At 37.1% G+C, this 15,078-nt stretch overlaps 1 protein-coding gene across 3 annotated transcripts in view; it reads right to left on the reverse strand.

Annotated features, from left to right (window-relative positions):
* The window catches only part of LOC143232294 (uncharacterized), a 45,795-nt gene that overhangs the window by 16,551 nt on the left and 14,166 nt on the right, over positions 1–15,078 (reverse strand). For all 3 annotated transcript variants that reach the window (XM_076467522.1, XM_076467521.1, XM_076467523.1), the window contains exon 2: positions 9,810–10,007. In XM_076467522.1, coding sequence (XP_076323637.1) covers positions 9,810–10,007 — 198 coding nt within the window. The remainder of the gene's footprint in view (positions 1–9,809; positions 10,008–15,078) is intronic.

The raw sequence follows: 15,078 nt of genomic DNA on the forward strand, positions 1-15,078 counted from the left end.
CATTTGTCCTAAAGGTTTTTGTGACAAGGAATGTAAAGTAAAAAAAAAAAGAAGAGAAATAGAGAATACAGGAGCAAGATAAGTTGAAGATTACTGGTCAGAGCCTTCAAGGCATGGGCATTTACCAACAAGCCAATTTTTTACTTTTTATTTTGTGGAGGATTTGGAGGATCCAAATAAACAGAGAATGATTCAATGCTCACAAGGGGATGCACTACAATGCTAAAGAAAGACACTGCAGCAATACCAGGGCTTCATAAACTTTATGTCAAAACACTGGCATCAGATGCAGTGCCCACAACTCATACTAAGAATGCCAAACACTGGTACCCAGTTGACATTAGCTCAGCAAACCCAGCCAATTAATCATTTGTCTACAGAAATTCAAGGTCAAAGTAGTGTGCTGCAGTGCCCCAGACACCACTCAACCACTAGGATCCTCTCCTTCCATTCATTGACCAAAACATGCACAGTACACTCATGGATGGATGTACAGGTACCATAAGAGGTAAATTGAAAGTACAGAATCTTCTCAAAGAAGTCCCCTCACCACAGAAATCCACCTCAAGAGGAATGGGAAGTGTGAGTGGAGCAAAGTACCTTTCAGAAAAAACATATTCAATAGAGGAAAATTATTACTTCCAATACAGTACTTCCCTCCTCTCACAAGGTAAGTTACAGTCCCATAGTTATTAGGAGGATGGATCAGTGCAAAGGAAAATCAGAAATACCCCCCTAAAAATTCCAAAAATACTTCCATTGATAAAATAAATGGATTGGTTGGTTGATTTAGTGTTGTATGGCACAAAGCAGATATGGCTATCTGTACCAAACGTCCGGTAAAAAGATAAAAAATAAAGTAAATGTAGTAAAATTCATAAAAGGAAATGAAGGTAAACAAAACAGCATTGAAAAACAGAAAAAGCATAAACCCAATACTGAAACCTAGTCTACAATGTTAAGAGAGAAAGCAGAGTAAGAGAAGTTGTAAAGGACTTTCTCTAGCATAATGGTAATGATCATAACCGGCCAGGAAGACTAACAGGTAAATACAAGAACCACCACCAATCACCTGAAGTTGGCCTTTCCAGTCCTGGTTCCAGGTTACATATCATTATGGCCAATATCAAAAAGTAAAGTAATAAAAGTCTTAAAAGACATGTAGCAAAACTGTAATAATAACTCCCCAGGACGACTACCCGTTAGGGTAGTTCAAATGGATAGTTCAAACAGCAGCATTAGTCACTTGAAGTTGGCCTTTCCAGTCTTGGTGTCGAGTTATTTAATGTCATGGCCATTTTCAATTTCAAATCAAACTAGAGAGATTGAGACTCTTAAAATGGAACCACAATTAAAAAGGTGTAATGAATAAATATCAAACACTTAAATGACATTAAAAAGATTAATGGCTATTAAAAAACTAAAAATTTTATCAAGGTTGACAGTGTCACCATCACCAATAACACTGTCTAATGTTATGGACAAACCTTGGGACAGAACATGGTTAAAATAGTGTTGTTGTTGAGAGTCGTAACGATGGCAAGAAAGTAAAATGTGGCTTACAGTGATTTCAGTGTTACACAAACTACACACTGGTACATCAGTTCTAGATGAATGAAAATGATGAGTTAAAAAACTGTGACCACTGCGTAATCTAGTTAGAACAGCTTCCTCCTTCCGAACCTTACAGAAGCTAGATGGCCAAAGTCCAATATAGGGTTTTATTTGGAAAAGCTTGTTGTCGCTTTGCTCACTCCAAATTGACTGTCAGCCGGTATGGAGCCGAGCCTTGAATACAGGACCATAGTCCATGTATGATATAGGCACAGTGGTGATAGTGCCAGAGCAGATAGATTTAGCTGCTATGTCTACAAGCTCGTTCCTGAGAATACCAACATGGGCTGGTATCCAGAAAAACTGGATAGAAGTAGCTGTTAATGAGAAATGGGCCAGTCGGTTTTGAATATCAGCGAGAACAGGGTGTGAGCTAACGTGAAGCGATTCCAGGGCCAGTAGAGAACTAAGTGAGTCAGTATAAATAGTGCTGTTGGAGTACTGCTTAGCTTCAATATGATCCAGGGCAAGACATATAGCATACAGTTCAGCAGTGAACACAGAAGCTGGAGAGGGGATTCTGCATGCAACCACTGAACCGCAACAAACCATGGCAGAGCCTACAGAGTCACCTGATTTGGAACCATCCGTATAAATTGGTATGGAAAGATTGTTTGAAAGATGTTCAGTAAATAAAAAACAGTATTTCCAATTGGGAGTATCTGCCTTTCTCAAATGATTTAAAAAAAAGGTCACATTTGGGGACTGTAATAAGCCATGGTGGGATGGGCTGACCAGTGGATTCTGCAATGTTATCCAAGGAGAGATCCAATTCATCCAAATGTGCCTGGATGCAAAGGCAAAAACGAGCAATGGCAGACCATTTATCCTAAAAAGGTATGGCCCACCGAGAAAGGAAAACAACCCCAGGTGGGATGCTTTGGTAAGGAATGAAGTTTCAAAGCATATAGTAAAGACAGTTGCAAATGACAGAGGTGCAAAGAAAGTTCATGAGACTATGTATAAGCTCTGAACTGGGGAGGTGCGGAAAGCCCCAGTGCAGAGTCAAAGTCCGTGATGATGAATGGGGTCCAGCATCATTAAGACCAAGGGTCTGGCAGAGCCATAGACCATTGATCCATAATCGAGTTTTGATCAAATAAGAGCACGATATATCTTTAACATAGAACATTGATCCACTCCCCAACTGGTGGTAGAGAGAACGCGGAGGATGTTCAGTGCTCTTGTGCATTTGACCCGTAGCTGCTTTAAGTGTGATATAAAGGTCAGCTTATGGTCAAAGATAAGCCCAAAGAACTTGATCTCAGAGACCACTGGCAGCAAAGCTTCACCGATACGGAGTTCGGGATCAGGGTGAATACCCGGTTGGAGGAAAAAGTGCATGCAAAGAGTTTTGGAGAGAGAGAAATTAAATCCGTTCACCATGGTCCACTTCAGTAAACGATTGAGGGCAGTTTGTAGTTGCCGCTCAATATATCTCGTGTTTGACGACTGACACGAGACGTGAAAGTTTGCAACAGTGAGAGGAAGTCGTTCAGTGATGGCATTAATCTTTATACTGAAAAGTGTGACACTCAAAACACAGCCCTGAGGAACTCCAAGTTCTTGTAGAAAAGAACGGGAAAGTGTCAAACCCACATGAACTTGGAATCTCCTGTCCATTAAAATTTTTTTTAATAAACATGGGTAAATGGCCACATAACCCATATATATGGAGGTGTTGCAAAATGCCATACCTCCATGTTGTGTCATAAGCCTTCTCAATGTCAAAGAATATTGATACAAGATGTTTTCGTTTGAGAAAGGCTTCTTTGATTAATATTTCAAGTCGATTTGGTGGTCTGTGGTGAAGTGCTGTTGTCGGAACCCACACTGGGTGGGCAAGAGGAGGTTATTTGATTCAAGGAACCAAACAAGATGAGCATTAACCATCCTATCTAAGGTCTTACAAAGACAGCTCATCAAAGAAATTGGATGGTAGTTTGAAGGAATCTCAGGATCTTTCTCAGTCTTAGAGAAAGGTAACATAATAGCCTGGCACCAGGCATTTGGAAAAACAATCTCCTGTCAGATCCAGTTAAAAACAATTAGAAGAATATCAAGAGAAGAAGGAGAGAGATAGAACAGCATGTCATAGTGTACATCATCAGGTCCAACAGATGTACTGCCAGACCAATGAAGGGCCATGTTCAGTTCCACCAGTGTAAAGGGACAATTATAGTCAAAGAGACAGTCAGTTCGAAAGGAAAGAGGTGAACGCTCTGCCCCAGTCTTGATGGCCAAGAAGGTGGAAGAACAAGCAAAAGTGCTAGATACCCGACAAAAGCTTTCACCTGGAGTATCGGCGATGCTTCAGACATCAACTACCTCTTGGCCATCAGAGAGTAAGATCGAGAGGGGGACAGAACTGTAGTGCTCACTGATCTTTCGATTCCTGTCCCATATGACCTTGGAACTGGTGGTAGAAGATATGCTAGTTATGACTTTAATCCAAGATTCCTTCTGGCATTGATGTCTCACCCACCTAGCATGTTGGAAAGCGATGTGGTTCGAAAATGTGGGATATCTATGGAAAGTATCCCAGGCCCATTTTTGAGTCTTCTATGCCATGTAGCAGGCAGGATTCCACCACGGACAAGGATATCATGGAAAACATGTCGAGATTTTAGGATCACACTTAGCAGCTGCTTGTATAATACAGTCAGTTACCGCTACCACACAGTTGTCTCTTGATGGCTGAGTGACAATGGCAGGATCAAGTTCTGCGAGAGCAGTGAAAGTGGCATTGACCACAGCCAGTCTCTCTCAAAAGTATAGGAAAATGATCACTGCCGAGTGGATTATTGTCAACCTCCATGAAAAATGTGAGAATAATGAGGGGAAGCAAACCAAAAATCAATAGAGGTAAAAGACTGACTAGGTGTGTGAAAATAAGTGGAAGAACAAGTACTGAAAAGAGAAAGGTTGTGATCAGAGAGCATACGCTTTACAGAGCAACCACTCCTATCAATAACAGCACTTCCCCAGAGGAAATGATGTCCGTTAACGTCCCCCAGAAGTAGAAAGGGAGACAGCAACTGTTCGACGAGAGCATCAAGGTCTGATTGATCATATGTCTCTCCATGGGACAGGTAGAGGAAACAAACAGTGATGGTATGATCCAAGAAAACATGGATGGCTATGGCCTCCAAGGGTGTGTTGAGTGACAGACAGGGTAGGCGCATGCTGAGCAACCATCAGTGCCACCCCAAAATGTACTCGTCCATCACACAGCCTGTCATTTCTGTACAGAGAAAACTGCCAAAAGATGACTGTATCGGCATGTTTCAGAAATGTCTCTTGTAAGGAAAGACGTACAGGATGGAAGGAAGCAATCAGTGTTTTGATGTCATTCAGATTAGAACATAAACCTCGACAGTTCCATTGTATCAAGGTGGCCATTCTTAATGACAGGTAGGTGAAGTGGCTGGAAAACCTTTCTGTTTATGACCATGTCTTTTTTCCTTACTGTCCTTATTCAGAGGAGGTCAATTGACCTCCATGGACCCAGAGCAGGTCTTTGTTGTTGGAAGGGGATTCTAGTGACTGAGGACATGAATGAATGATTGTTTTGCTTCTTGGATGGGAGAAAAAGATGTATCTGAAGAAATGTCTGTACTTGAAACCAAAGGATGTGGATCTTCGGGTTTGTTGGAATGTATGGGAGGAACAGAGATGGGTGTAGAAGTTGATTCATCAACCTTTTTAACTGTGGAGGTCAAAAGGCTTTTCATTTGTTTTGAAAACAATTCTCTTGGAGGCACAGAGAGATCTGTCTGCACTCCCACTGTAGTCGTGGAATGACATTGCAGCAACGCCAGGGTTTTGTGAGCACTATACCCAAACACCAGCATCAGACACAATGTCCACAACACCCGTTGAGAACTTCCAACACTGGTACTTGATTGATTCTAGCCCAAGGGGACCCACCCAAAGGCTGCCCATCTACAAGAATTCAAGGCCAAAGTGGTGCGTTAGGGTTGGACCCCTCAACCACCAGGATCCTCTTCTCCCCTTCACGGATCGCCACACGCGGTAAACATGTGGGTGGATGTTTAGATCCCAGAAGAGGTAACCAGAAAGTACAGAACCTTCCCTGGGAGGTCCTCTCACCACATACAGGAATCCACATTGAGAGGGAGAGAGATGGATCTGAAGAAGTAAGCCACCACACTTCTAAGCTATATACTCTCTTTGCCCATATGTGGAATGTGTAAAATATCTGGGCAGAAATTGAAAGGAGCACATTTAAGTGAGAGATAATGTGGTAAGAAAGGGATCTTAACCAGGAAAAGTTATTGTAACTCAATCCCAAAATGACAAGAGTGGGTAAACAAGAAAGCACTCTTGGATGTAGTTTGGCTTGGGTTCAGCAGACCGTACTCAGTAAGTCAACTATATTCTTGCAGGGTACTGACAAATGTAGAAGGAAAGGATGAGAATCATACTATCTCCACCTCAAACCCAAGAACTGGAGAACTGAGAACATTTCCAATTCCCAGGTATCACACAAGGATTATCTCTGAGCTACTGACCCAGGAACTTGACCCCTGATGTTGAAAGGAAGTCTATCAATCAACATTAACTCTTGCAACCATGAAATAGTTATGAACCTTCCAAATGGTACCAAATCCCCATAAGAAGATAGAACAAGGGAAAGCCAAGGACAGAACTGGAACAATCCCATGCACCACTGCTATGATTCACAACACACATGAAAAGAATCAAGAGAGGAAGATAGACAACCTGAAACCTGCATGAGGACTTATGTTGATTGGTTTACTCTGAATTCAACATTATGTTATTGATGTGGACTGCATTTTTGATGGCTCAACTCCAGTGATTATGTAAATGATATAAAGGAAGCCACATCTTACATCAAGATGATGATTCAACTCCTCTGAAGGCCACATCTCATCTAAATCAGCAGAACATGACCACCCTACTCTTGACAAAAATTGGTTGAGCTGAGAGGTTGATGACATGATGCCACTCTCTTGTCTTCTTGAATAAAAAGAATAAATGGAAATAAAAATCCTGAAAGAACAGGACTGACTATTTTTACTACCCTTTTGATAACAACTCTCTTATAGCCCGAGAATGAAGCTCCACTTGCTGTGGAACTGTTAGAGGTGAAAATGTAGATAATGGTGGAGGTGAGGTAAATTGAATGAACAATCCCAAAGCCAGATCACAGAGTACCCATGAATTTCTGTTAAAAAAACTACAGATGTCCAGAGAGTGATGTAATTCTGCTCCCCCTCCACAGGATAGCCACAGATACTGTTGTTGTTGGTTTATGTGAATCAAAGATCTTTCAGAATATGGATGGACTATATTACAGGAACCAAAGACCTGTGAACTGAAGGAGGGGGTTAGAAAACACCATTGGCTGACAGTCCTGAACTAGCTCCAGTTGATAAAGAAAGGCAAGAAACTAACAACAATAAAGAAAAATGTAAACAGGCTGTATCAAATCATGATTTTAATATCTCTGGAAAAACAACATGAAATGGAGAAAAGATGCTTCCAATAATTCTCTGAGGGAAGAAGACAGTAAATGTACACTTTCTAACAAAGAATCTCTACCCAATAAATCCCAACAACAAATCAGCCAGGAAACCAATGAGAGCCAAAGGTAACAACCTTACTGAGGTAAACTTCAGCAAAATTCGCAAATCATCCTCAACTTCTAGGCTTCGAATAAAAGTTGGATCAAAGCTAAATAACTCAGGACAGTTGTAAAAGTAAGATAAATCTGAGAAAACTGTGACATATTTAAAGTGGTTACAGGTTCCAATATAGACTCCACATACATTCAAAAGAAGATCCATTCAATGAGAATTGGTCATAAGCCAAAGTATGGTGTTCCAGTAAATTCGGGTACAAGGCATAGTTATGCCATTGCCCAACTGAGTAGCAAATCACCCAGCATGAACAGCAATTATAGGAGAAAGATGAAAAACTAAATAGTCACTTGCCATCCTTCATACCATGTTGGTAGACTCAAATCCAGTTGGAGAGAACCTCAAAGCTTCATAAACCACAGTAACCAACTGAAGGGGCTGAAGATGTCTCATCAAAATGACCCTCTGTTAAGGCTAACCTTGTAAAAGATGGAGATGGAAAATATGAGTCTAAATTTTCCCCAGCCAGTTACAGGTCATTTGCAAAAGCTGCCTCAGACCCCTTCTCCCAGAGAGATGCCTCTGATCCACATGTTTCCATGCCATAATTTATAAATATAAATGAAGATAAAACTGCAGACATGCCAACCACATTTAAGGTTGCAAAATAAACTGTAAATAATTACAATACTTCTGATTACAGAAACCTGTGCAGGATGCTTTGTAAAGAAATATGTGATTACATTATATGAATGAGGTGTTTATATGCAGTACCTGGATAGAAAATGCATTGAAGTTTGTTGAGAATTCTGCAAATTTGCATTTGTCAAGAGCATTCAAGAAGGGTATAAAAGACTGGAGCAAGTGTGTTCAAGTCTTAGGCAAGCAAAAAAGTGAAAACCCTGGTAATCAAGAAATACTTTTTTTATCTTGTCATAAGAGAGAAGTACCGTATCAGGAATTTTGTATTACTGTGCACATAGCATTTAGTACAGGCCACTTAAAATAAAAATATTGGAGATATAGCAGCTAACATGGTCAGGTGAAGTCATCTGTGAGCTTGTCAGTGTAGAGAATTAACAGCTGATTGTTTGGCTAAATTCATGAGTAAAAATAACAGGATCCGAATTCAAAAGTATTTATTTCTTAATAAGAATAAAATAACAATTAGTTAGCTCAAAACAATGGGATTCATGATAGACTTGATGGGTTTTCTAACAAGCCTTCACAAAACTCATTTTATATACATCTTCAAGCACCAGTGTGATGGTGCCTATTAAATATGAATGACTGGAGTCTGGGTATAGATAAAAGTTGGTGGTGCACTGGTATCTATATTCTGTTAAATGATATTTCTAATGTCATACACCATATGAGTCACATTGTACAACCCTTTTGATATAATATGCTTCCAAGCTCATCAGGCTTCAGTCCTCTAAAGTATTTATGAGAAGCTCTTGGGAGAAGCATCACCTCCAGCAAAGTGACTCCAAAATATTAAGATGTTCAGGTCAAGGATACTTTAAAACCTTCTATAAACTTTGATTCAAAGTATGCAATGATGATTTCATGCTGCTTTGACTGTTTATAGTGACCATACTTCGTACTGATATAAAAAGTAATGATGTAAACCAGGTACACCTCCCAAATGTTTACAGTTCAAAGACCAGTTTGTATTCAGATCTTAAAACATAGTTAACAGAAAAAAACACAATAATGTCAGCAATTTTAGAGAGTGGTAAATGGCCCTTGTCAAGGAAAGCCTACTTTCTGAAAGATATTCAGTTAATGAGTTTCTTTTCTGATGCTTACAATATCTTATGATAATAGTTTTAATACTGTCATAACTACAACACAAATTAAATCTTCTTTTAATGGTTTCATGCAATGCAGTTCAATAATCTTATTCTTGGATAGTTCAAACAAGTTTAAGAACATTCTAAAATAAAAAGTTAAAATAATTACAAGTAGTTGAGTAAGTTTGTCTTTAATGGGTAAAAATTTGAAAATAGTTTACATGATAACCAGAAAATTTTCAATTGGCTCTTTGATTTAATATTTTGGTCAGTTCATGCAACTTGGAAAACAAACTATAAGATAACATGAAGAAATACAATTAATTCAATAACCTATATTTTAGTCCACTCACATGAATTTTATAAATAATTTAACCTGAATCTGCAATTCTATCACATAATGCAGATGTGAAGATCCTGCCCAACATCTAAAGTGTGATTGGTAATTACAGTCCTTGTCAGTTACAAAGGTCCTAGTCATCCCATGCAGAGATAAGGAAAGTTTTATGATTAAATATAAAATGTAATCAGTGAACTGCATTTAATGATTCCTTTTTTCATATTTGAAGATTCTAAAAGTTACATGCAACCATGATCACTCTAGTGATTTTCAATTTATACAAACTTTATCACTTTATGCATAGTTAAGGAAGTTTCTATATTTGCGTGATCCTTCCAAATTCATAACAAGCTTTTATTTATATTCAGCATTATTTACAATAAAAACCAATTATATTTAAAATAAAAGTCCAATGAATAGTTGCACTCCTACCTGTGTTCTGATGTTTTTGTTCACAAATGTCTTTCAGTATATGTTTTGCTAGACTTGTAGCATCAACATAATTCACTTTCAGATTGCAGAGTTTTTCCAAGACATCAGAAACTTGTTTATGGAGAGTTTGGTTTAATTTGGAAGGTTTACAAAGAATCAGGTACCCAAAAACTTCTGTCAAAATGGACGATTCACTTTCTAAAGCACAAAAAATTAATAAATATAGCTAATTTGATACTAAATTATTTTTACAATTAAAATGATTTTCAAACAGGAAATTACTTTCAAAATATGGAATGCCTTTAATTTTAGAGTTTGAATTTATGCTATCAACAACCACATGATCATGCTTTAACTTTTGCAAAGTTCTCCACCATCTCACATCCCTTAAGACTACCTGTGTCCATGATAGAAAACATATAACTGGTTTCCTACCAAAATACAGATCTCATAGTTGTAATTGCAATGGAAAACAACACACTCCCAAGTTGTGGAGGGATGAGTGGAAATGTATTTCAGAGGTAAACACCTGCTCAAAATTAATTTTAATTCTAAAAATGTTAAATTCAAAACAAGTAGATATATTTCTGATGAAGTAATCAGGAACACTGTGAAAAATGAAACAGAATAATTGTGTAAGCCAATCTATTAATAAAGTTGGTGAAGGGCCTAAGGAGAATGATTGTCATAACATATATAAACAATTTTTTCCTGAACCTTCCCACATTCAGTATGTTTAAGGTAACAGCAAATAGTCCAGACAAGAATCAGGATCAGTCAGGGCATGTAATCCAACAAGTGAGAAACAAGATGTATGTGGAAAGGTTCAATGTGGGTATGAGACCTTGCTGTAAAATTACTCAGATGAAGCATCAAAAGAATAGTTATCAGAGCATCTTCTGTTCAGTGCAAATAATGACAGAAAATATGATTTAAGGAAAAGACGATAAAGTTACTAATGGTTCAAAAGTAGGTTAATCCAAGAAATACAAGACTAAACCTAAAACCCATTTGCTTTAGGAGAATGTGTGGGAGCTTTGGGTTGTGAAGATGGACTTCGGAAAAAAAAAATTGATGGCTTCTGAAGATGACAAACAAGGAAACTCGGGAAGGAATTATGAAAAAAATCTGATAAGCAATGATTCTGAAACAAATACATAAGAAAAAATTAACTTCTTGAGGAATGGATATAAGCAAAATATATTGTTTATTGCACAAACTTTAGAAGGTAACTTGGGAAAAGATATCAGTAACAATTGTATACCAACCAAGCCACCAAGGAAGACAATCCACCTTCTGCAACAAAGAATTGAACAATAACCAATAGTGCCATAGAAGGTGGATATTTTTGTGACAAAAAACAAAACACAAAGGAGATTCAAAAATGCTGAAGATGTTTCCATAATGGCAATGCAACTTAATCCCCCTGAAAAAAATCAATGTAGCAGGGAAGAACTGCAGTTCAGCTTGCCAGAGGTGAATGATAAAAGGAACTTTATATATATATATAAATGGCTGGTTTGGGTTGAGAAAATTTTTTACATAGAAGAGCAAACAACGTTTCGACCTTCTTCGATCATCATCAGGTTGACAAAGAAAGAAAGAGGTAACTGACCAATACCTGACCACATGTTTGAAATGGGTCGTGTAACTTAGCGTAGGAGTGTAGAGGGCATGCTTAGATATTTGATTATATTTATTAATATACGTATAAAGTTGTTCCTTTTGTATTGGTTTATTTTGGGCTTGAGTTGTTGTATACACAAGACTTCTTTAATTTTGCATTTGTTTATGATTGTTTCTTTATTTAGTATTTGGGTGTTTTCTAACCCATCAATAGACATTCCCAGCATCCAATTAGCAACCCTCATAGAATTCACCATGATGAAGACAAACTTCATGTTCAACAACCACAACTATATACAAACAAATTGCCTAAGCATGGGCAATTCAGTATCTCCAGTTTTAGCCAATATTTTTATGACACAAGTTGCAACACAAGCAATTAACACAGCATTACATCCACCACAATACTGGTACAGATATGTAGACGACACGATTGCAGGATTCAGATCTACAGAACACACACTTAAATTTTTCAATTACATTAATGCTATACATCCCAACATTAACTTCAGATGTGAACAGGAAGAGCGCAATCAAATATCATTTATTAACCTCAAAATTACAAGAACCAATACACAACTTAAAACAGAAATCCACTGAAAAATCACCCATACTGGACTATACATTCCTTAGGACTCAGCACACAAAACAAAACAAAAACTCAACATACTAAGAAACTAAATAAACACAGCCATAAAACTATGCTTGCCAGATAAAATTAATGATGAATTAGACAAAATCAAACAATACTTCATCAACATCAATAAGTTTCCTCCACAAACCACAGAAAACATTAAACTCACACACCTAGACAAAAAGCAAAATCAACTAACAAAAGTAAATATATACCATGAATTTAAAAATCACAAAACCATATACTGCTGCATACCATACATTTCCGATATCAGCAGAAAAATAACCAACATTTGTCAAAAACTAGTAACAAAATATGACATTCCAGTTTATACCAAATTTATTCAAAAACCAGGCACAAAACTAAGGTCTATACAGTGTAAAAACTACACTGACAAACACCACACCAACATTATTTATAAAATACAATGTGATAACTGCCACGACTCTATATTGGAGAAACAAGTACAAAAATGGAAATCAGATTCAAAGAACACAAAAAGTCACTTTCACACGTTTTCGAACACTGCAAATCAAATAAACACAACATAACCACAGAAAACACCTGAATACTACATAAAGAAACAAACATAAACAAACACAAAATTATAGAAAAACTACTTATACAACAACTCAAGCCCAAAATAAACCAATACAAAGGAACACCTTTATACCTAAATTAATAAATATAATCAAACACCTAAGCATGCCCTCTACATTCCTACACTCAGTTACACAACTCCCTTCAAACACGTGGTCAGCTATTGGTCAGTTACCTCCTCCTTTCTTTGTGAACCTGACGATGACCGAAGAAGGTTGAAATGATGTTCACTCCTCTACATAGAAATTTTTCTCAGCCCAAACCAGCCATTTTTAGATATATATTTTTCTCTACAAGTGGGTTTTTTCGTCATCACTGAAAGGGAACTCTGAGTAACTGATCTTGTCAAGTACATGAGGAAGAAGGCATAAAGGAAGAAGTTCCTTCAAAACTGACTCAATGTGTCCACTGTCAGAAACTATGAATCTGGATATCAATAAACTGACAAATGATAGTTGACTAATACAGAAAAGGTACCAAGCATTGGACAACCATCTTTCTGAAAAGCCAAAGGGTAAAAGATCAACTCCATGGAAAAAAAGAGGTTCTGTAAACATTTGTATCCCACCAAGAACATGACAGGTTTAAAGGGAAAAAAGCTGAGAATGAAGTCAAGGAAGTACTTAGATTCCAGCAAACCAAAAGCTGCAAAATCGAGAACCACTGGAACTGTTAACATAAGCTACAACTGTAGAATTGTGTCATGTGAACTAGCAAAATATTACAGGCAAGAACTCTAGACAAGCATTCTAAACATCTCAATTCTCTATGATTTTGAAGTGACAGCTTCTTTTCTTGGTAAGTACAAAAACCAAAAAGAAGGCAATTCTCTCAACAAAGCATCTCAACCAAGAAAGGGAGATCTTTTAAAAGACAAGATAAGGAAAAGTGGAGATACAGTGGCATAACACTTGGTTGAACAAAAACTATAGAAACACAAGAATGATGGAAGAAATAGCAATGCTTCAGAACAATAATCATAAATCAGATATCATTGAAAAGAATAAAACCACTGCCCCCTAAACAGAGAGGATGTCTCTGGTAGTAGGTGTTAAAGAGTACATACAGAAGACTCTAAGATTTGGAATTCCATAGGAGGTGGATAAAGCATACCTGGAACTATGCTGATCCAAAACTTCATATCTATCAAACACTGCATTGGTACTAAAATGAGAATATGAATTATGGATGATTTACTCAAGCAATAAAGCCAACTGGATAGTCAAATGAGTATATTTAAGCCACTCATCCACGTAAAAAACTGCAAATCAATGTTGAGTGAATGAGACCAGCCAAAACTAGACTAATCTACTAAGAATTTATGAAGTTGAGTAAAAAAGCAGTGAACTTATATAATAAACAAAGCCCCCAATGAAAAATGAAGAAACGATAATAGATTCAGAGGAATATGAAGAGAAGTATCCTGTACATCTGCAATCATCATTCAATGGCCATAACAAAAACACTTCCATACAAATTTCACATTTAAAATGATGTATCTTCATGAAAAGAAAAGCTGACACATATCTATGCCAAGTCTCCAAGATTCTGATATATTTGGAGTCCCAAAGAGAAGGAAGTAAAAAGATGGAGAAAATTGATAAATGATTTAGAATCAATCTAACTCAAGAATTCCATAATTGAACCAATGATATGATAAGAGATTTGTCCAAAACAAAAGTTATTGAAAGGATCAAGAAGGCTTAAAGAACTTTTCACTACTTTGTAGTGTGTAAAGAAACATACAGAAGTAGTTAACATCAACTGTGAAGTACATGAGAGAGGCAAAAGGAAGATGAAGATACTTGGTGGCAGTCTCAAAAGGAATGACTTCTATTAGTAAGTCAAAATGTTAAGACTTTAATCATCATGTTTCTCCAACAATAGGGACACTAATAAAAGTGATATTTGGTAAAGGCAAATGATGCAGAGAAGCATTTTCAAGGTCAACAGAAAAAGTTGGGAGGGAAGAAATATCTTGTGAAGCAAAACATGATGTACAAAAGTGTCAAAGGAACATTAAGAGGAATGGTAAGAGAAACATTAGTTTAAACCATAGCTAAGGGAGACAATGAGATAAAATTTTGATCCTGATAAAAATTATCTGGGAAATGAAAATAGATGATAGCTAATAAATACTCTTAAGGAAAAAGTATAAGAAAAGACAAAATTTGAAAAGCAGATTAACTAACGACAGGTTAAAGTAGACAAGAGTAAATCTTCTAGTATAACATTAGCACACTCTGGCATAACAGAAACAACAAGATTTAAAATGGAATAAAGCTGAGAAAAAAGGAAATGAGATCAGCAGAAGCTATTTTAGATTTAGAACTAATGCAAAATTTCTGATCTAAAGATGAATAAGCCTTAATATCTTTTTATATTATTTTTATCACCAGCATAAAAATT

The sequence above is a fragment of the Tachypleus tridentatus genome, chromosome 11 (genome assembly GCF_004210375.1).
Source record: "Tachypleus tridentatus isolate NWPU-2018 chromosome 11, ASM421037v1, whole genome shotgun sequence".
Taxonomy (NCBI): Eukaryota; Metazoa; Arthropoda; class Merostomata; order Xiphosura; family Limulidae; genus Tachypleus; species Tachypleus tridentatus.